Source organism: Ambystoma mexicanum, chromosome 4p (genome assembly GCF_040938575.1).
Source record: "Ambystoma mexicanum isolate Mex_15411 chromosome 4p, UKY_AmexF1_1, whole genome shotgun sequence".
NCBI lineage: Eukaryota > Metazoa > Chordata > Amphibia > Caudata > Ambystomatidae > Ambystoma > Ambystoma mexicanum.
Genome location: NC_090927.1, coordinates 742,327,830 through 742,349,060, shown reverse-complemented (window position 1 = coordinate 742,349,060; position 21,231 = coordinate 742,327,830). Strand labels below are relative to the sequence as shown.

The following is a 21,231-nucleotide window of genomic DNA, read 5'->3' as shown; positions in this document are numbered from 1 at the left end:
GTATGTTGGGTGGGAGCTTTGGTCCAGATCTAGCGTTTTCCCTCCGGGTGCTGTGGTGTGCCCTGTTTTGTTCAGGCGTTGGTGAAGGCTCCTTAGTGGGGGGCCGTGTGAGAGCTCTTGGTTGACAATTTGGGTGGTCTCCTTTCTATATTGCTGATGCGGGATCAGGATCTTAGATAATGAGGAGGTGGTGTAATGGTTCCGGTGGTATCACTATTGTAGATTCGCCTGAGGTGGCTTTTTGGGTGCAGTAGGCCGGCTTGCCTCTGCTTATGTCTCAATTGCTTCCCATGAGAGTCGTGGGCAGAAGGTGGTGGCTGTGGTGTTATAACATCTGCACTTTTGTTTCCTTAATCGTTATTTAGTTACGCCATCCTGTGAGCTTTCTTGGTTGAAAGATACCCTATGAGGGTTTCATATGCGCCGTGGGTTCAGTGTGCATAGTGTGCCGGCCGGGTTGTGTGTAGTGGCTTTCAGGCCAGGCGGTCAATGCTATGGGCTCTCTCCCTCCTCCCGTGGTGCCCCTGCACAGATGCCGTGCACGGCAGACCCGCTGATGGGACTCTGCTCGTTCAGCAGGGGAGAGTTGGGTAGCTGGTGCTGCGGGGGGCTCCCGGACCTCTGGGAGGGTTGGGGGCGTCTGCTCATGGGGTGCCGCGCTGCCGGGTGGAGGGGGTACCTGGGTTCAGGAGTTGCGTGTGGAGCGTTTGCTTTCCCGTCAGCTGGGGCCCCGTTTCCAAGTCCTCAGCACACACGGGCAGGGATCCGCAGCAGGGGCATTCCTCTGGGCGTGCTGGGGTCTCCGTCCATGTACCTCCTCACTCTCTGCTCCAACAGGGGGCACAGAAGGGGACGAGGGAAGGTGTCAGGCGAGCCGTGTATTAGGACGCCTATCCATGGGACACCATGTTCTGGTCAGCGCGTTGATGTCGGCGGGTTTCACTTTCGCTTTCCACGCTTCTTATATGGCGCAACTTCAAACGCCGATTTCGTTCCCTTTTTGGGTCCGATTTTCGTCGCGTTTTCTCCTAGAGGGGAGAGGAGGGGGTCTTCAGGTGACCTCTCCTCTGTTTGCTTTCGGGGGGGGGGGGTCGTAAAACAGGGGCTCCAGTCTCGTCTTGGACCTGCAGTATTAGAGCTCACATGGAGAGGCTGCTCATCCGTGCGCCCCCTGGTGGCCAACCATCATGTAGAGAGTCTTGAGAGATTACCAAAGCACTGGAATAGACCCAGCATGCCCTCTTTTTACTCATATAATTACTTGTCACTTTGTGATACCTGTGAGCTAAAACTTTAAAACTAGGAGTTGACCAAGGCGACAGGGAAAACCGACATGTTCCACACAGAATTCACGAAGGGGATGGGAACAAATATTAATCTCCTCCTCCTTAGCATTCTAAAGGGCAAAGCACTGTAAAAAAAAAAAGAAATCTACCTGTGCTTCAGAGATCTCGCACAGGCTTTCAACAGCATCAACCGGAGCCTCTTGTGGTCTAAACTGGAGAGATGGGGGTGTCCTAGAGACATTTTAGAGGCACTAAAATCCCTATACTCTAATACATCATTAAGAGTTATATTGAACTGTGCCGGTCCCCTTTCGGTTGACATTCCAACCTACATAGGTCTGAAACAATGGTGTCCCTTTGCTCCCGGCCTATTTAACCTGTTTATATTGAACCTGGGGGACACTCTGGCAAAAGCCAGATGCATCCGCCCAATGATCGTCGGAAAGCCGCTAAATAGGCTTTTGTATGCAGATAACGTGGTCCTTATGGACCAAACAGCTATTGGTCTAGAACAGCAAATGAATCAACTAATGGATTAAGTCAAAGAGAATGGCCAGGTGATCAAAGTCCCTAAATCTATTGTTAATTAATAAGTTATTGACCTTGGAACTGATACAGGGAAGAAAGGGCAAACCCCACATATGGTACTTGGAAGTGAGTTGCTAGAACAAGTGGAAGTGTTCCATTACTTAGGGATCCCAGTCAACTCCAGTAGGTCTGATGCTCCGACTGAAAAAACCCTAAAATCAAAGATGAATTGCAATTAAGAAAATTACGTAAAACATTTGGTCGCTTCTCAATCCAACCGGTGATTCATTTCAAAAACAGTCCTGGGTCTAACATCAGATGGATGCGGCTGGGCCTCACATAAGCCAGCGGGGCTGTGTCATTCTCCTGCCTTCATCACCTGCCCAGCTTGGCTCTGGGGTGGGTGGATTTACACAAGCCGCAGTTGCCATGATCTTCGCCCAGGCCGCACTGCGCATTCAATCTGGGACATCTCTCACCTCTGGGCCACCCGGACTGTCCCCTGGGCGGCCTTTAGCTTAGACTGGGGCATTATCGTCACTTGGGCTGCACCGCACACGCAGCCCGGGACATTCTTTTCTTCTGGCCGAACCAGGTTGGCCACCGGGCGGGCCTCCTGACTCCAAGGCCATGCTCTCGCTCGGGGACCGCCACACAAACGCAGCCCCGGGTGCAGTAGTTTATCCTCATCCACGATGCACATGTGGCCTGTGGCGTACTTTCACGCCGGGCTGCAGCTGACAGATGCAGTCAGGCCAAACTCCTTAAAAATGCCCTGGAGGGCCGCAACCCCCCAGGGAACACAGCTCTTCTTATATTTCTGTGTTTTCTGCTCTTCAACTCCCATACTTTACCTCTCTATCTTTCCCCTTTGCACTCCTTCCTTCAACTGCCATTTTCTAACGGTCCTCCTCTTCAGGTAAGTCCAGTCCATGTCCACGGGCAGTGGAGGCCTGTTCATTGTCTCTCATTCTCAAGGTTCCACGTGTCACCCATGGGCGGGAACATGGAACAGTCAGATAAGTCCATGCTAAACACAAACACATTCACATTTAACAAAGACATACAACAAAGCTCATGTGTCCTGTTGTTATTTCTACTTTTACACACACATACAGGGCCCATTTGGGCCGGGGTTACATTTAAATGGAAGGATCTGTTGGAAAGGTTTGTCCCTCAACCGTAAGTGTATGGAAGACACCAAAGGCCTGTTATATCTCTTGTTAAAAACAGCAATAACATACGAGATACTGCTGGAGTGGAACAAGGCCTGCAATTTTCTGTTGACGGACCTAGACTCCCCGTAGACAAACTTAAGTGTTTCCCGAAAAAAAAGTGAAGGCTAAAGCTTGGAGAGCAGATTGTATATGCACACAGGGAAAAGGCAAGTGCTACAATCTGTTTTAACACAGTGTCCACGAGACAAGAGCACATGCATCGATGCTGGCATACTTGTCGAAATTCCCAAATGTCCGCTACAGGGATCAATTGTTTAGGGCAAGGCTAAATCTGTTCCCAACTAGGGAGATACTTGCCTCAAATATGAGACTGGAGGTACTGGATACTGACTGTCGATACTGTAAAGGGCCAAAGAACCTGGAATCTCTAAAACATCTATTACTGTCTTGCAAGAGATTAATCGACCTGAGATATATGCACATAGGGACATTCTTCTTGCAGAATAGTACCCTATCATTAGAAGAAAGTTGGGCGGTTTTAATGGGTGGCGACAATGTTCATCTCATTTTAGATATGATCAACTTTTTGAAGACAATATTTTAAGAAGAATCACTCGGGTACAAGGAACTTGATGAAATTGTGTATTATGAAATGTCTAATTGAAGAAGCGATTTCACTTATTTTAACAGTTGTTTTGTATAGCTAAAAGGTTTGTGATAAAAACCAATACAAATAAAAATATTAATAAAATAATAGGGTTAATACACCTAATCGAGGCATACAAGAACCCTATATTTTGGCCATGTTTTAAAGTTTCTGCTGCACTTACCTTGGGCATATCGACAACAATTTTCACTGTGTAATGAAGCAGTTGGACTGGTAGGAGCGGACTGGCCTGAACTGAGATCCAGAGATGGAAGTTTTTGTCTGGATTCTTGTTCTCTTTGATGAACTCTTCCAGTGATGTCATCAAACGTGTAGAGTTCTGGATATTCTCCAGTAAGACCCAACAACCCTGCATAGGCAAAGAGAATATACCTTGTTAGGCTGGTTCCATGTTAATACAACACATTATTTGGTCGAATGCAAATTGGTCGAAATTCTGTCACCTGAATTGTTTATCCCAAAATGTGGGTTGAGACCCCCGGCACCCACCCACCTCACCCTTATACATACCTTACACCAAACCACCATCTACCTGTGTGTGCTAAAAAATGTGGTAAAAACAATGTTGACCAATTTACATTTGACCAAAGAGATGATTACTGTTAGGCCTACCTCTCACATGAATTATCTGAAATGTTTTTATAGGATGTGCTTATCATATTCTGACATAAAACACAGTTTGGCATTGGATGACAAACAGTGAAAATAGGCAAATACTCTTGAAATTAAAAAGTATGATATACTCTACTGCCTAGTTAATAACAACCAACACACACACCCACTCATTAACAATATTGTTTGAGTAGGATGTAGCGGTGATATATTAATATTTTGGTTCTAGTACCACTATTTTCATGACTCCACGTGGAAGTTTAAAGCAGTCCATTTATTACAAGCAATGAGAGCAAAACCAGAAAAAACATAAATATTAACAATGAGACTCATGGTTAACCGTTAGAAAGAGGGTAAATCTTTGAATCAGTAATGGAAGGGTTTCATATTTGCCTCACACAAGGCCCAGTGTGAATGTCAAAATCGGTTCAGCTCAGTACATGAAGTGCCCACATAAAACGAATACAGCGTCACTTCTGAAATGTGAAAGAGGAGTCTTTCCGGGGCAGGTAACATCGCTTTGCTCAATTTCTTATGATGTTAAACAGAAACATAACCATTCAGAGGGTACCTTAAAACCCAGGTCAAGGAACGTGCTGAGCATGTTATGTTAAAGGTTCTTATACCGCCCACTGTTTTGCCACCTGCATGGTTTCTCTGCTCTCTGGTGGATCTGTAGAGCGGGCGGGGGTGGGGGGTAAGATAGTGGAACTGAGCGCGAGAAAAGAGCAAGAGAGCTGTGATGTGCTGTTGGCAGCTTCAGTTCGGTTGACACTGTTAAATGAGAGTAGGTGTGTTTTTCGGTTGGTAGCCCGCATCTCTGCAGCCATTAACAACACGGCTGAACTTTTCAAAATCTGCAAGGAACTCGCCAATCCACTTCCAGTCTCCACCTCTCTCCTTCCTTCCTAGGCTCTCTGCACTGCCTTGGCCTCCCACTTCACATCCAATACTCAGGACATCCTGTCCTCACTTTCCACCACCTTCATCTCCCCTCCAACGCCTTCTCTCCTGCCTCCCTTGGCCCCCCCTCCTCCCATCCCGCTTACTCTCCTTCCTCCTGCCCATAGCAGCGGATGAGGTCTCTAAAGTGGTCCACTCCATGAAGGCCTACTCCAAACAGGTGCTCCTTTGCTCTTCCAGAAACATTAAGGACAACATCTCCCGTCTCGCCGCAGCTCTTGCTGACTTCTGTAACCACTTGTTCGCCACTGGCTCTTTCCCTGAATCACTCCCTTGTGCACCCTCTCTTAAAAAAGCCATCTGCCGACCCCTTCTGCCCGGCTAACTATCGCCCTATCTCTACTACCCCCTTTCTGGGTAAACTCCTGGAAAAGTTGGTCCTCCTCCAACTGACCATCCACACTGACCTTGTTGGTTGCCTTCATGAACACCAATCTGGATTCAGGACATCCAGAGGCACAGAAACTGCTCTCCTGAACACAAGCTCACAAATCTCAACTCCAACGCTCTTGCTGTTCTCGTTGTCCTCGATCTCTCCGTTGTCTTTGACATGGCCAACCATTCGATCCTCATAAAACGACTCTGTGACACCCTCAGCATCACTGACCGGGCACTGGATTGGCTGACCTCTTTCCTCACTAACCGTCCCTCCCAGCTGCAACTGGGCCCTTTCTCCACCACCACCACACTGTCTAGCTGTGGCTTCCCCCAAGGTTCTATCCTATCGCCATGGCTCTTCAATATCTACCTCACACACCTTGCCCACCTGATCTCCTCCGTCTCTCCTCATTTCGAGTGTTATGCCAATGGCACTCAGCTTTTCTTCAAACTTTCCTCTACTTCCCCCTATTCATCCTCTCTCATCCCTGACAGTTTGTCCGCCGTTCTGGCATGGTGTGCAGCAAATTATCTCTGCTCAAAGCCAGTAAGACAGAGATTCTCCACATTGGGACACCTGTGCCGTCTTTTCCTCCTACCCCCTGGCCACTCGCTTTGGGCCCCCTGCCCACTCCATTCTGTGAGGCCACAAACCTTGTGGTCATCCTTGACTCTGCTCTCTCCTTCACCTCTCACCTTCACCCCTCACCTTACTAAGAAGTCCCACTTCCAGCTCCACCTCCTCAGAGGCATTCTTCCTTTTCTCACCTTCCCCCAGAAGCTCAATGTCTCCAGAACTCTGGTCCACTCCAGGCTGGACTACTGTAGCAGCCTCTTTCTCAACCTCTCTCTTGCCTCCCTTCACACCCTCCAGCTAATCCAGAATAGGGCTGCAAGACTTATCCATGGCCTCAAGTCCAGGGATTGTATTTCTCCAGCTCTAAAATCACTCCACTGGCTCCCGGTGGCTGCAAGGGTCAAATTGAAGACCCCCTGCATCATCCATAAGGCCTTATGGGCCCTGTAACAACGCTATCTACAACTTTCACTCCCTAAATACTCCCCTGCTAGTCCTCTAATTCAAATTCCCTGACTGTCAAATGCTTCTTCAAGCAGAGAGTGGGTGGGGGGTGGTTGGGGGCAGGTCTCTCACCACGGCTGGTGCCTCCCTTTGGAACAGCCTCCCTGCCCCTCTCAGACTTCAGCCGGACCTCCTGAAGTTCCGCAATCTATACTCAAAACTCTGCTCTTCTCTACCTCTTTCCCTCCAGTGCTAATCACCCCACTGCTGCTGTGACTGGTGGCCTGTTGCTCATGAATCTTACTGGATCCTAGGCCCTGCCTCACAGTAAATACCAGCACCGCCCTCCCCCCCACTGCACTGCCCTAATGGCCCCTACTTGACAGCTCCACATACCACCTGTGAGTCACCTTTACTATCACTTAGCATGAGGCTTTCCCCCTTGGCTCCCCTTAGCACTTCCCTCTTGAGCCCTCCTCTAGCACTTGTCGACTCCTCTGATCCCCCTCCCACGACCCCCTGCACATTTCTTCAATGTACTTGCACGACCGAATGCCACAAGGCCTAGTAGGACCATGAATGTATATTACTGTTTTTGCCATTTGTATTATTTCCCTTGTTCCCTTCCCATTCAGCCTTGTGGAACTTTGAAACACATTTCTGTTGTTTTACGTTTTTGGTGTAGTGAAGTGTGTGCGGTTTGTTGTGCAGGAGAGGTATGGTTGTGTTTAGTTCACAGTTTGAGAGGTGTATGCAGAAGGGTACATTTTTCAGTAGGGGTGGTTAGTGGCAGTACCCTCTCCTACCTCTGCTCTTCTGACTAACTGTGGCCCATATCCCTTCCCATGTCGTACATTCTGGGGTGCTGCAATTACCACCCCTACAGTGTATGCATAAGTGTGGAGTTTTAGTAGGGTTATTTATTGGCAGTACCTTTTCTACCCCCTGTGTACAGACTAAGTGCCGCCTGTATCCTGTCCCCTTTAGTACATTTTGGTGCACATCAATTACCCCTTCCAGGGGGGAAGGTGCTCTCTGTTCTGTGCACTGTGGTCCCTTCGTTTCGAGATCGGGACACCTCTCTGTCCCATGCTTCCATTTTCGGCCCTCTATCAGTGGTCCAATTGAGTTAGACTCCTCTCTCTCCCTCATTTCCCCTTTGACCCTCTATGGAGAAGGGTACACCCTAGGTCTCCAAAATCACCCCTGACATCCAGACACCTCTCTTCTTCCCTGCAATCCACTCTGGTCCAGCCTACTTCCCACTCCTTCTCAGTTGTATGTTCATTGTATGGTGCGTGCGCTTGTTCAGTCGTTTTCATCCCATCCGGAGCTGATGAGCCAGATTTTTAGAGGTTTTCTGAATTTTAGATGGTCCTTAATAGTTCGTTTTTCTCTGGAGAGGGAGTTGGAACAAGTTGTAACTGTTGTTCTCCCGCATGGGTCTGGCATGGATTCACATGCTCATGAATATTCCCTGTTGTTAGGCTGGGAATCCTTGGTAAAGAAAAAATCAGTATCAGTTTCGTTTCTGATCTGTCTTTCTTAGTAGTAACCAATCACTGATTTCTGGGTCATACTGCCCCCAGCCAATGACTGCCCTCTCCCTAAGCCCCTCCCCTGGCAGCCATCTTCAGATTTGGTACCAGGTAAAATGGCCGTATGACCAAGATAAGAGCTGCAGAGGGGTAGGAGGGAGGGTTTGCATGTGAATCCATGCCAGACCCATGCTGGAGAACAACAGTTACAGGTAAGTAACTTGTTTCTTCTCCAGCATGGGGTCTGGCATGGATTCACATGCTCATGAATATAAGAATACATAGCAGTACACACATGCACAACCACGGGAGGTGGCAAAGGCTCAACATTAAGCATTACATAAACTCAACATTAAGCACTCTTACCTCCTCACCAGGCCCACCTTCAGGTGAACAGGTTGCGCAGCACTGCTTGGCCGACTCTGGACTCATCCCTGGAATCCCGGTCGACGCAGTAGAATCTAGTGAAGGTGTGCGTCGACCTCCACGTAGCAGCCCTGCAGATGTCCAGCAGGGGCACACCAGACAAGAATGCAGTGGTAGCAGCGATTGCTCTGGTCGAATGGGCTCTCGCACAGCCGGGCAACGGTCGGTTTGCCAACCGGTGACAGTGCATGATGCAGCCGGAGAGCCATCTGGAAATGGAAGCCTTCGAGAGAGCCTTTCCTTGGTTCACAGGTCCAAAGTTCACAAATAGTTGTGATGTCTTCCGAAAACTCTTCGTGCGGTCCACGTAGAACTTCAGTGCTCCAGCCACATCCAGCGAGTGCAAAGTCCTCTCGGCCAGCGACGAAGGCGACGGGAAGAAAACTGGTAACACCAAGGGCTCGTTGAGGTGGAAGTCTGACGGCACCTTGGGCATAAAGGAGGGGTGCGTCCTCAGCACCACCCTTGTGTCGTGAAAAGTCAAGTATGGAGGTTTGCAGGATAGGATCTGGATCTCTCCCACTCGCCGGTGGAGGTGATGGCCACAAGAAATGTTGTCTTCCACGACAGGAACTTCAACGGCGCCGAATGCAGAGGCTCGAATGGCGCCCCCATGAGCCTAGACAGCACCACGCTGAGTTCCCACGCCGGGGCAGGAGCCTTCACCGGTGAGAACGATCGGAACAGTCCCTTCATAAATTCCTTTACCAGACGATGAGACCACAACGACGCCCGTCCCGTAGTTCTAGTGTATCGGGAGATCGCAGCCAGATGTATCTTGATGGAAGCGTGAGCTAGTCCAGCCTTGGCCAGCGACAGTAGGTACGGCAGTACTTGAGGGGCCGTAATCCGCAGAGGGTTAATCTTCTGTGCACGGCACCAGACAGAGAACCTCTTCCACTTATGTCCGTAGCACTTGAGAGTTGAGGACGCCCTGGCCTTTGCAAGAACCTCTCTACAGTCAGCCGGGATATCGTACCCTCCAAACTCTAGTGCTGCAGGAGCCAGGCCTGCAAGTTCAGCGACTCCGGGTCGTGATGAAGGATGGCGCCTCCTTCTCTGGAAAGAAGATCTGCGTCCGTCGGCAGCTTGACCGGTAGGGACGCCGACAAGTCCAGAGGGTCCAAGAACCAGATCTGCCTCGGCCACGCCGGTGCAACGAGGATCATCCTGCACCAGGACCTCTTGAGCTGGTTGATGAGTCAGAGCAGCAACGGCAACGGAGGGAACGCATATAGGAACAGGCCGTCCCAATGGAACGAGAAAGCATCCCCCATGCTCCTCGGTTGGGGAAACCTGCTGGCGAACCTCTGGCACTTGGAGTTCGTTGCCGTCGCGAACAGATCGATCTGGGGTTTGCCCCATCGCTGAAAGAGTCGGTCAACTTGATCCTGGCGTAGTTCCCACTCGTGGCATGAGCGCAGCTCTCTGCTGAGTGAGTCGGCGATGGTGTTTTTTATCCCTGCCAGATGAAACGGCACCAGAAACATCCCTTGAGCAATGGCCCAATGCCACAGGTCCTGGGCTTCCTTGGATAGGGCCGTGGATCTGGTTCCGCCCTGCTTCCGGACGTAGAACATCGTGGTGGTGTTGTCGGTTAAGATCCTCACCACCTTGCCCTTGAGGGACGGGAGAAAACCCTGAGGGCCCAGAACACTGCCCAGAGCTCCAGGATGTTGATGTGGAGCGGCTTCTCTTCCGGGAGCCAAAGGCCTCTCGCGTGAAGATCTCCGGTGTGCGCACCCCACCCCTCCAGGGAGGCATGCGTCGTCACCGTCGCCTTGTGGGCCGGGGTCTGAAAGTCTGTCCCTGCCACTAGATGAGCGCGAGTGCCCCACCACCAGATCGTTCGTCGGAAGGTCTCGTTGAGAGGGATCCTGTCCTCGAAGCTGCCCGTCACTTGAATCCAGCGGGCATCGTGGAACTCCTGTTATAGGGCGCATCCGAAGCTTGCAAAGGCGCACAAGATAAATGCAAGAGGACATCATCCTGAGGAGGGACTTGATGGACCTCACCCTGGCCACGTCCCTGGCCAGCAGACGCTGCACCTTGCCTAGGATGGCCTTTGTCCTTTCTGCCGACGGCGAGGCCAGACGCGCCACTGTGTCGAGCTTGGCTCCCAGAAACAGTGCGACTTGAGAGGGGACCAGGTGGGACTTCGGGAAGTTGATGGAGAACCCCAGGTCCGTGAGCAGCTGGACGGTCTTTGCTGTGTGTTCTACGGCAAGCTCCCTTGTCCTTGCGCGGATGAGCCAATCGTCCAGGTAGGGGTAGATGTGGATCCCCTGCAGGCGCAGCCGCGCCGCCACTGGAGCGAGGCACTTGGTGAAAACCCTGGGTGCCGACTTCAATCCGAATGGCAGGGCCTTGAACTGGTAGTGCCGCCCTTGGACCACGAACCTGAGGAACTTCCGGTGTCCTTTTAGAATGGGAATGTGAAAGTATGCATCCTCCAAATCCAACGACGACAGGAAATCGCCCTCCTCCAGCTGTCCCAGCACGTGCTGGGGGGTGACCATCCGGAACTTCTGTGCCTCGATGTACTTGTTCAGTCGTCCAGGTCCAGGATGGGTCGCCACCCTCCTGTCTTCTTTTTCACAAGGAAGTACCTTGAATATACTCCGGAGCCCCGCAGCCTCTTTGGGACGAGCTCGATGGCACCTTTCTTGAGCATCGCCCTTACCTCCAACAGTAGTTGAGGGACGTGGTTTTCTTTCCTGGCCACTGGAGGAATGCAGGGGCACTTTTTTAGAAATTCGAGGGCGTGCCCCTGGGCCGGGGCGTCCAGCACCCAACGGTCGGTGGAGATGGACTCCCACATGCTGGCGAACTTCGCCAGCCAGCCTCCCACTGGGGTGCTTCGGTGGGGGCCCGACGCCACGGTCAGTTCAATCTTGCTTGGAGGACGCCTTGCCGCCTTGGCCTCCCTGGCGACGACGGCGGGATCCACCCGACTTGCCTCATCCTCTATAGGCTTCCTGCGACGAGGAGCGAGCCGCTTGGCAGTACGTAGAGGAGCCACCGCCGAATCCCTTGGAGGCACCCTGCTGGCTTCTGGGGCTCCGAAAGGACGGCCTTCGTTGCTGGAGAACTCCTAGGGCCTTAGCTGTCTCTATGTCCGCCTTGATGGCTTGGAGGGACTCATCCACTGTTTTCCCAAACAGGTTGTTCCCGTCGAACGGCATGTCCAAAACCTTGGCTTGTACGTCCTGGCGGAAATCCATCGCCTTGAGCCACCCTCGTCATCTGCGGAAAACGCTGTTGCCTAGCTGGCGGAAACCGGTGTCGCCAATGTCCGTTGCCACCGTTTTGGCGTGGTCCGACGCCACCTCACCTTCCTGCAAGATCTCCAGGGCCTCAGCTCTCTTGTCGTCCGGTAGGAGGTCCAACAGGGGGGCGATCTTGTACCATAACTCCCTGTCGTAGCGGGCCACGATCGCGAGGGCTGCCTCAATCGTTGTTGCCACCGACGAGATAACTCGTCGTCCCATTGCATCCAGCTTCTTTCCTTCGCCGTCCGGCAGGGAAGTTGACGTTGAGGCCGATGCCCCCCCCGCTTTCTTCTTGGCCGCCGCTGAGATGACCGAGTCGGGGACCCGGTACTTCTTCTCGTACCGATCTCTCTTGGCAGGCGTCATAGACGGCTTCTTGAGAAGGGTGAGACCCTCGTCCCAGATGTCATCCAACAGAGGCACGGCGAGGACTGTCTTCCTCTTGGCCTCGCGCCATTGGTAGAGGAAACCTTCCTTCTTCTTCTCTTCGGGGCAGAGCTGAAAAAGCTCAGATGCCCTGGCGATCATAACGTGGAAAGACCCAATCTCGTCGGGCGGGGAGGCCTGGGCTGGAGGCGATGGGAGCTCCGTCCCATCGTCACCGCCGTCATCATCCGTACCCGTCGTGGCCGTGTCCGTTCCCGTTTCATCCCCAGGTACGGGGGACGTGGGCAAAGGCTGAGCAGGCCGCGAGGGCTGAAAAGGCGGGGCTAGATGGGTCTGTCCTCTCTTGTTTGGGGGACTTCCTGACGGGCCTGGCTCTGGCTCCTTCGTCGGGCCTGGTTCCGGCTCCTCCATCGGTGGTAGGGGCAATCTCGTCCTTATCCCCGAACATAAGGATTGTATTGCCAACAAAATGGCCGCCGAGTTGTTCTGCGGCTCCGGACGCGACGGGCGCGACGGTTGACTAGGAACCTCGCCGGCGCCGCCGGCGCTCTCGTCGTCCTCTTCGTCTGGATCCCTCCCGTGGGACCGGGCCTCTTCGACACCCTCGTCGAGGCCCTCCAAGACTTCAACCAGTTCCTCCTCGGAGGCTGTGTCCGTGTCCACAATGGCCACCGGCTCCCCCCCTCTTTTTCCGGCGGGGTCTTCACGGGGGTCTTCTCGAAGGGTCTGAAAGAGGCTTCCCTCCGCGGTGGCAGGGAAACTCTGGGCCCCGAGGTCGCCTCCACTGGTGTAGCCTCCCCAGGCTGTGCCAGGGCCGCTGCGACTTCCTCGATAGAGGCCTCAGCCGGGTGAATCAAGGCCTTCACCACCTTCTGCGGGCCTGTGGCCTTCACCTTGGGGGGAGGGTCACCGCCTCGGTCCCCCTCGGCTGGATCCTTCGAGACCGACCGGGGCCTCTCCAGAAGCTTCGCCGGGTTCTCGGCTTTCCTCTTCCCTGAGCCAGAGCGTTGGCTCGTGGTTGATGGTGCTGGAGACGATGCGCCTTGCCTGGCAGCCGAGGAGCCCGACCGTTCGGCGCTCCCGGTGCCCGTGGACTCACGGTGCTTTGCCTTCTGTTGGGCCCCTGTTGCCGGGGCACCCTCACAAGACTTAGAAAACCGCTCAGACTTCTTCTTCTTCTTCTCCTCACCTGACAGGCTCTTTCCTTTCAGCCAGTTGGAGAGACGAAGATGTCGATCCTTGATGGTCCGTTCTGACATGTTCCCGCAAAACGCAAAGTCCTTCTCCATGTGCGTTTTGTCCTCATGAAGGCAGCAGAGGCACTTCGAATGTTCGTCCTCTTTGAACACATTCTGCAGCTGGCATCCAGGGCAAAACCCGAACAGCTTTCCGGGCGTCGAGCTTCCTTTCTCCTGGGCCATGGGTAGGCCACAGAAATTTCTGGACTCCTCCAAGAAGTGTAACTCGATGAAAACTTCACCCTTGAGGGGCGTAGAAAAATCCGAAACGGGTCCCCGTTGATCGGATGAAGACACGGTGGAGATTGAGGCTCTATTTGACCGAAAAATGAGAAAATCTCTTTGAAAAGCGCGAAAACGCAGCAAAAAGCTTGAGAGCTAAACGCGAGGACTCCCAACACTTGAGCGTGCGGTAAAAATCTGAAGATGGCTGCCAGTGGAGGGGCTTAGGGAGAGGGCAGTCATTGGCTGGGGGCAGTATGACCCAGAGATCAGTGATTGGTTACTACTAAGAAAGACAGATCAGAAACGAAACTGATACTGATTTTTTCTTTACCGGGGATTCCCGGCCTGACGACAGGGAATATTCATGAGCATGTGAATCCATCCCAGACCCCATGCTGGAGAACCAAAGTTTTACGGCTAAACAAGAGAATGCTGATCCACTACGTTTATCCTTGTGTATGGTTTAGGTTCTAAGCAAATGTCGTTGCTGGATCTGAGTCTTCTAGTTTGCTGGTAGATGGTGATTTTCTTTTTTATGAATTCGGCTCCTAGGCCGTGGATTGCTCTGTGTGTTATGCACATTGTTTTGAAGGTGCTTTGTTTTTTGACTGGGATCCAATATAGCATCCTTAGCGCTGGAGTGATGTGGACCCTTCATGAGAGTTTGAGAAGTCTGGTAACTGTGTTCTGTATTCATTCCAGTTTCCTCAGTAAATAGTCTGGCATTCCGAGGTATAAGCTGTTGGCGTAGTCTATCCTGGACATGATGAAGGAGATGATGGCCAGTGTTTTGTGCGTTACGGAGAGAAATGGTAGAATCTTTTTAATCGTGTGTAGATGGAAGAAGCATTTCTTAATTATTGGGTTTTACTTGCGGTTCTAGGGTTAGCTCATTGGCCATTAGGATTCCAAGGTTTTTGACAACTTTGGATGGTGTGCGTGGTGTTCCCAGTTCTGTGGGCCACGGGATGTACTGGTTGCTTCCTTGGTTGTAGGATTTAATCATGATTTCCTTCTTGGATTGAATTTGAGGTTGTTAGTGTTCATCTATTGGTAGAGATCTTTGAGACAGTCTATTAGCCTTGTGTTCTCCTTTTGTTTATCGCTGATTTGGGTATCATCTGCGTATTTGTAGCAAGTGAAGCCGTGTCTTTTGATGAGGTTGATTAGTGGCGTTATATAGATGTTGAAGAGGAGCGGGGATAGCAAGGATCCTTATAGTCCTCCACAGGTGGTGTCCCGTGGTGTGGATTTGAATGGTTTTATCCATAGAGTTTCTTTTCTTTAAGACAAGATTTAAACCAGAACAGCGCCGCGTCGGTGATCCCTTTTTCTTGCAGTCTCTTGATGAGGATGGTATGGTTGACTGTCGCATGCCAAAAAGCAGACAGTGAGGCTGAGTGTGCCCAAAATAATACTCTATTACAACACATGATAAGTACTCAACAGCACAAAGAAGCATATGATAGGTGCATTATCTCACGGTTGAGGTATTAAGCAACTAATAATGCAACCACACACAATGCAATGAGAGAACCCTCTAATCTTGACAGACCTCATAGAACATACTTTCACAGAGTGACACAAAGCAGTCTAACCTAATCTGAGCAGTTCTCTGATGGTGTGTGTGAAGCACATTACAGCTGTGCCAAGGCAGAACCACTTTCTTCCACTTTATGAACCAAATAAAGAAAAAGAGACCCATGACCCTGTAGAGGCTGCTATCCACAAAGAAAGCCTTGCCACCCCATTCAGGCTGTACCTCCAGCAGAGACACCACGACACAGAACCATTATGCCCTATGCGGCTGTGGGTGTGGAAAGTGGCACATGTACAGATCAGGGCCACTCAGGAAAGTTATTGCCCTTTGCCAGGCACATATTTACAATACCTGACCAGTGACTATCTAGGGGGGCCTACAAGATGATGACAGGACAAAAAATGCCTACTTGCGGCCTTTTTCACAGAGCGTTTCCAATGGGATTGCACCATTATAAAATGCTCCTGTGAATCAGGCCCTTGGTCTCTTCTTCCATCCATTTGGTGCCTCATCACCTCGTGTTGAGGAGTTGATCCCGAAATGGTGATCAAAGCCAAGAACCAAGTAACAGACTCGAGACCCAGATCAGGATAATCTGAGAAGGCCAGAAAAGATACCAGGATGGCCAGCATCTCTAAAACAACAACACACAGTCACAAGAAATGTTCATTTATTGAACACATTCTGTGGCTTGTACACATTAGCTCTGTGCAGCAGATGCCCCTGAGAGTAACACCACACCCCATGCACATTAGTCTCCCCCAGTCACGTAAGGGACACAGGAGGAACGAAAATGTACTCCAGCACATGGATGGGGCACAGGGGCAACAGAAACAGGCTTAATAATCTTCACAACATAGATGTGGCATGATACAGTACATCAGCTGGCGCTGCGTATGCTTCTTATTATACTGGAGACAATGAGTGTCCCCCCTTGACAAGCCCGTACTACCCCAAATTGGGGTCCTTTGTGATCTTTTAATTTGTGCATGCTCTAGCTCCACGGGATAGGTTGACCAACCACTTCAAGAGTCACTGCTATAGTCAAAGTGATGCACTAAGTGCCATCGAGCGCAGTTCAACTCAGGACAAACATGTCATGCAATGAGAATGTGAATGCTCTAGACAGGCGTCTGCATACCTCTGCCATTCCTTGCACTAGGAGGCCCTTGGCTCTCTTTTCTGCCTCTTCTGTATTATTGATGGGAAGCACAAGGAGTTTGTGGTTCCGCTTCTTTGCCAAATCCAAGACAAGTTTATTTGCAATGCCCCCGTCTGTGCTGTAGATCAGTAAGGATGGCCTCTGGGCTGACAGGCGGGTCATGCCTTGAAGATCCACAGTGAACTCGGTCGTGTACCTGCATAAAGGGTTGCAAAAAACAGAAAAAGAGCAGGTGACATCAAATTACTTGACAATTCGATATATAATTATTATCTCTTGGGGATTGTGTGTGTGAGACTTTTCCATGCACAGTCGCCAGGATGTTTTGCTTAATGTGCACTGTAGACACACAGGAAAGCCAAGGGAATGAATGGGACGAACCATAGCTGGGAGGATTTCCGAATTTCAATGTAGTGTTTGTTAACTCCACACTGACAAGGCGAAGGAATTACCAGTGTTACCCGTGAAACCTCCATGCATCTCAAAAATACAAGATTTATGAGCCACACTTGGAGGTATACGTGCAAGGCGTGAAGGCACGGCACTTGGCCTTCTGAACATAGACAACATGTATGTTTCCTGTTCTCAGGGCTTGGTGCGGGTTAGAGAGCAACGTTTTTTGTCAAAGATAGACTAGAAAAAATACTTGCCAAAAGGAAAATGCACAGCACTTGTTGGAGGTGTGCGTTTCGAAATGAACGCCTAAAAGTCACAGCATTGGAACTACGTGCTTTGTATACTGGTGACGGGAGATGATTTGCGCATGCTAATATTATCAGACACAAGAGATCCATTATTCTTTATGTGCAAGTTAAGAAGCCTTACCCCAACCCTGCACCCGCGTGCGAGTAGAAAACTGAGGTGACAGGGACTGTGGTGATCGGAGGGCCCACCGTGGTGGAGTGCGGCCCCCTCCTGGATGTGTGCCCTGCGCGCAGATGGGTCGCGCAAGAACGGGCAACGGAGGCGTCCGCTTGTTCCGGCGCTCCGGCTTAACTGCCGCCGGGCGCCGCCTTTATTAACTGCTGCGCATGCGCCGGCCCGTGGGCCGCGCATGCGCGTTACGTGTACCACGTACACAACATCCCTCCTTTTTCCCCTCGAACAACAAAACATTAAACATGGGGAGCCAACGTGGCTCAAAACATTTTATACTTAACAGACTTTCATTCTCAGGCTGCTGAGTCCATAATGAAGTCTTGGAATCTTTGCGGGGGGCGGCGCCCTTCCCTGCGGGGGTACCTGGGCAGGCCCCTTTCGAGGTTCTCTGGCTCCTCAGAGTCTCCGGGCGGTCCACCGTCTTCCGGCGGCGCTTCTGCCGCCTGCCTTTGGCCAGGATCCAGTTCTTCTTCAGAGGTTGCTGGTCCTATGCGTTTGAAGAAGGACACATTTCTGGTCACCGTCCCACGCGCGTTCGCCGCCGTGATCATGGAACCTTTGACGTGGGTGACTCCCATCGGTTGTGTTTCATAAGTCATTGAGAGTTTCCCCTCCGGCTTCCTGTTTCGGACCAGGACGGTGTCTCCTACTGCTATCTCTTTTTCCGGCAGCCTCCGCCTCATTGTCTCCCTCTCGTTTCTCGCGGCCCTGTCTGCTGCCACCTGTGTGTCGTCAATCACACCTGGGTGTCGTTCACCCGCTTTCGGTATCAACCCTCTGGGTATTTGCTTAAACAGTGCCTCGGCGGGCGCTATTCCGGTGGATTGATGTGGGGTGGATCGGTACTCACGGAGGAAGTCAATCAGGTTATGGCGCAGGTCTTCCCCTCCATTGACAGAGATGCGAAAAATTTTGTTGAGCGTCCGCATGAAACGCTCCACCTCTCCATTGGCCCTCGGCCACAGCGGGGTCACCTTACGGTGCTTGATGCCTCGTTCTGCGCAGTATCTGGCAAAACGCTGCCCTTGGAACGGGGCTCCATTGTCTGAGCAGATCTCGAGCGGGAAGCCGTGGGTGGCGAAAATTTTGTCCATGGCCAGGATGGTGTGATCGCTGGCGGTGGATTCCACGAGTTCCACCTCCGGGTACCTCGACCACTGGTCCGTCACTACTAAGAAGTATAGGCCTCTACCGGTCGAGCCGAAGTCTGCGTGAACAGTACCCAACGGCACGTCGCTCCGTTCCATGGCTTGAATGGGCGGGCTCTTTTCTGCCGGACTTGCGGCTTGGCAGGGGATGCAGGCCCTTACGAATTCGGTCACCCTGCGTTCCAGGTCGGGGAACCAGACTTTCAGCCTTAGGCGCGCCTTCATCTTAGCCATGCCTTGATGCCCTGTGTGGGCTAACTGGAGAACTCTCGTGACCAGGGACCTGGGGATCACGATCTGGTCTCCCCGCAGTAGCAGGCCGTCCGTGGACACCGAGAGCTCGTGACGAGCCTTCCACAATAACTGTAGGTCTCTCTGCGCCTCTGGGTTTCTTCTGGCGTTGTTCAAGAGGACGTCCCGCCATTCCCCCGTGGCTACCGCTCTTTTCACTCGCAAGAATGCCTCGTCAGTGTTCGATTCATCTGCAATGTCCCCTCTCGACAGGGCTGCTGGCAGGGCTGATTCAACGACGAGATGCACTGCGTCCCCGGCGTCAGACAACTCCACCGGATTCCGGGCGTCCCTCGTGCCTGGGTGGCGGGACAGGTAGTCTGCGGGGTTGTGGGTGCCTGGGCGGTACACCAACCTGACGCTGTATTCGATGAGCGATAGCATCCATCTTTCGATGCGGGGAGGCGGCTTGGAAGAGGTGCCGGACAGGATGGGAATCAGGGGTTTATGGTCTGTGACCACGACGACAGGTTTGCCGAGGATATATATCCTGAAGTGTTTGCACCCCCAGAGGATGGCAAGGGCCTCTCTCTCGATTTGTGAGTAGCGCCTTTCCGTGTCGGTGAGGGCCTTGCTGGTGTACGCTATGGGTCTCATGGCTCCCTGTTCGTCGGCCTGCATGAGGACTGCCCCTAGACCTACAGGGCTGGCGTCAACTACGATTTCTGATTCCCGGCTGGGGTGGAAGTAGGCCATTGTCTCCTGCTCTGACAGGGCCTCTTTGATGGCATTGAACGACCTTTGTTCAGTCGCTGTCCATTTCCACGGTACGTCATTCCTGGTGAGTGCCCTCAGTGGTTCTGATAGGGAGGCCAGGTCTTTGATGAATCGGCCGCAGTAATTGACCATCCCCAAGAAGCTCCGAACTTCTGCTGGAGATGTGGGTGGAGGTGCATCTCTTATGTCTTTTACTTTGCCAGGGTCAGGGGAAATGCCGTCCGCATGAAAAGTGAACCCGAAGAATTCCAGCCGATCTTTAAGGAACTCGCACTTTTCTTGGTGCAGGGTTAGTCCTACCGCCTGGAGCCTCTCAAACGTGCGTTCCAGCCTTTTAAGGTGTTCGCTCTCTGATTTGGCGAAGACTAAAATGTCGTCGGACATGTTAATGACACCCCTCAGACCGGACAACGCTCCTCTTATGGCGTTCTGGAAGACCTCAGCCGCGGATGAGATCCCAAAGTTAAGTCTCTTGTATTGGTACAACCCTTCGTGCGTCGTGAACGTAGTAATGTATCTCGACTCGGGGTGTAGTTCCAGTTGATGGTAGCCGGATCTGAGGTCTAGTTTGGAGAAGACCTTGGCGCCTTGGAGTTCACCGACGATATCGTCCAGGGTGGGTGTGAGGTGGCGCTCTCTTTTGATGGCGGCATTTGGGAGTCTCATGTCCACGCAGATGCGCACGGCCCCTGGTTGTTTCGGCTTTGGGGCTACTACGATGGGCGAGACCCAAGGGGTGGGGCCTTCCACCCGTTCGATGATGTCTCGGTCCATTAGCAGTTGCAATTCCTCCTCCACTTGTGCTCTCAGGTGAAATGGAATTCGGCGGTGTTTGAGGGCTGTCGGCCTTACGGACTTGTCGATGTGCAAGCGAATGGGGTCTGCGTTCAGTTTGCCGATGCCCTTGAAGAGACTCTCGAACTTGTGTAGCAAGCTTTTCAGGTCTGCGTGGTATACCCCAAATGTGAAATGGATAATGTCGAGCGCTTCCGACGCTGCACAGCTCAGCAGAGAATGGGGGCTGACGTCGGTGACGAAGAATCTTGCTTTGATGGAGTTTTGTCCATGAGATACTGGGGCGACAAATGCACCCTGGATGGGTAGGGGGGTGTCTCCACCGAATGCATATATCCTTGCTGTGGATGTTGACAGTTCTGGTGGGCCTGGTAGGGCTATATAATGTTTGGTGGCTAGCACGCAGACCGAAGCTCCGGTGTCAATAAGGATGGGGGTGGGAATGCCCTTGATGTTAACAGTGCACTCGGGTTGGCGCCTCGTGCTGGAACTTTTCGCGATGCTGGAGATGAAGAAGACTTCTTCCTCCTCCTCCTCTTCTTCTTCCGCGAGGTCTAGGTCTTGCAGGCCCTGGTCAATCGAGGAGATGCCTCTCACTCTGCGAGTACTGCCTCGCCCCACTCTCTCTGGTCCTCTCGCTGTTGTAACAGGGACAGCCGCACGGCACATTCTGGCAAAGTGACCCGGTGTTCCGCACCGGGCGTATGTCCTCGACTTCGCCGGGCAGTCACCGCTGCGAGGGAGGTCATACCCACAGTTCGAGCACGATGGGGCGTTGTTTTGTGTGGGCGCGGTGTCGGGCCTTCTCGGCGCCCATCTCGACCTACTCGCCGCTGACCGTCCTACTGCAAACGCGTCTTCGTTGTGCCCTGGTCGCGAGGCAGCGTCCATTTTCGCGCCTCTGGCCTCTGCTAGCTCATGTGCTCTGCCTAGGTCTAGAATCTGCTGGAGGGTCAGGCCAGGTTCTCTCAGCACTTGCC

General features: G+C 52.1%; 1 protein-coding gene across 1 annotated transcript in view; it reads right to left on the bottom strand.

Annotated features, from left to right (window-relative positions):
• The window catches only part of LOC138452855 (uncharacterized), a 1,928,742-nt gene that overhangs the window by 148,640 nt on the left and 1,758,871 nt on the right, over positions 1-21,231 (bottom strand). The window contains exons 96-97 of the mRNA XM_069605205.1: positions 16,401-16,617; positions 3,823-4,008 (exon numbers count right to left, since the gene is read on the bottom strand). Of these exons, the coding sequence (XP_069461306.1) occupies positions 3,823-4,008; positions 16,401-16,617 (403 nt within the window). The remainder of the gene's footprint in view (positions 1-3,822; positions 4,009-16,400; positions 16,618-21,231) is intronic.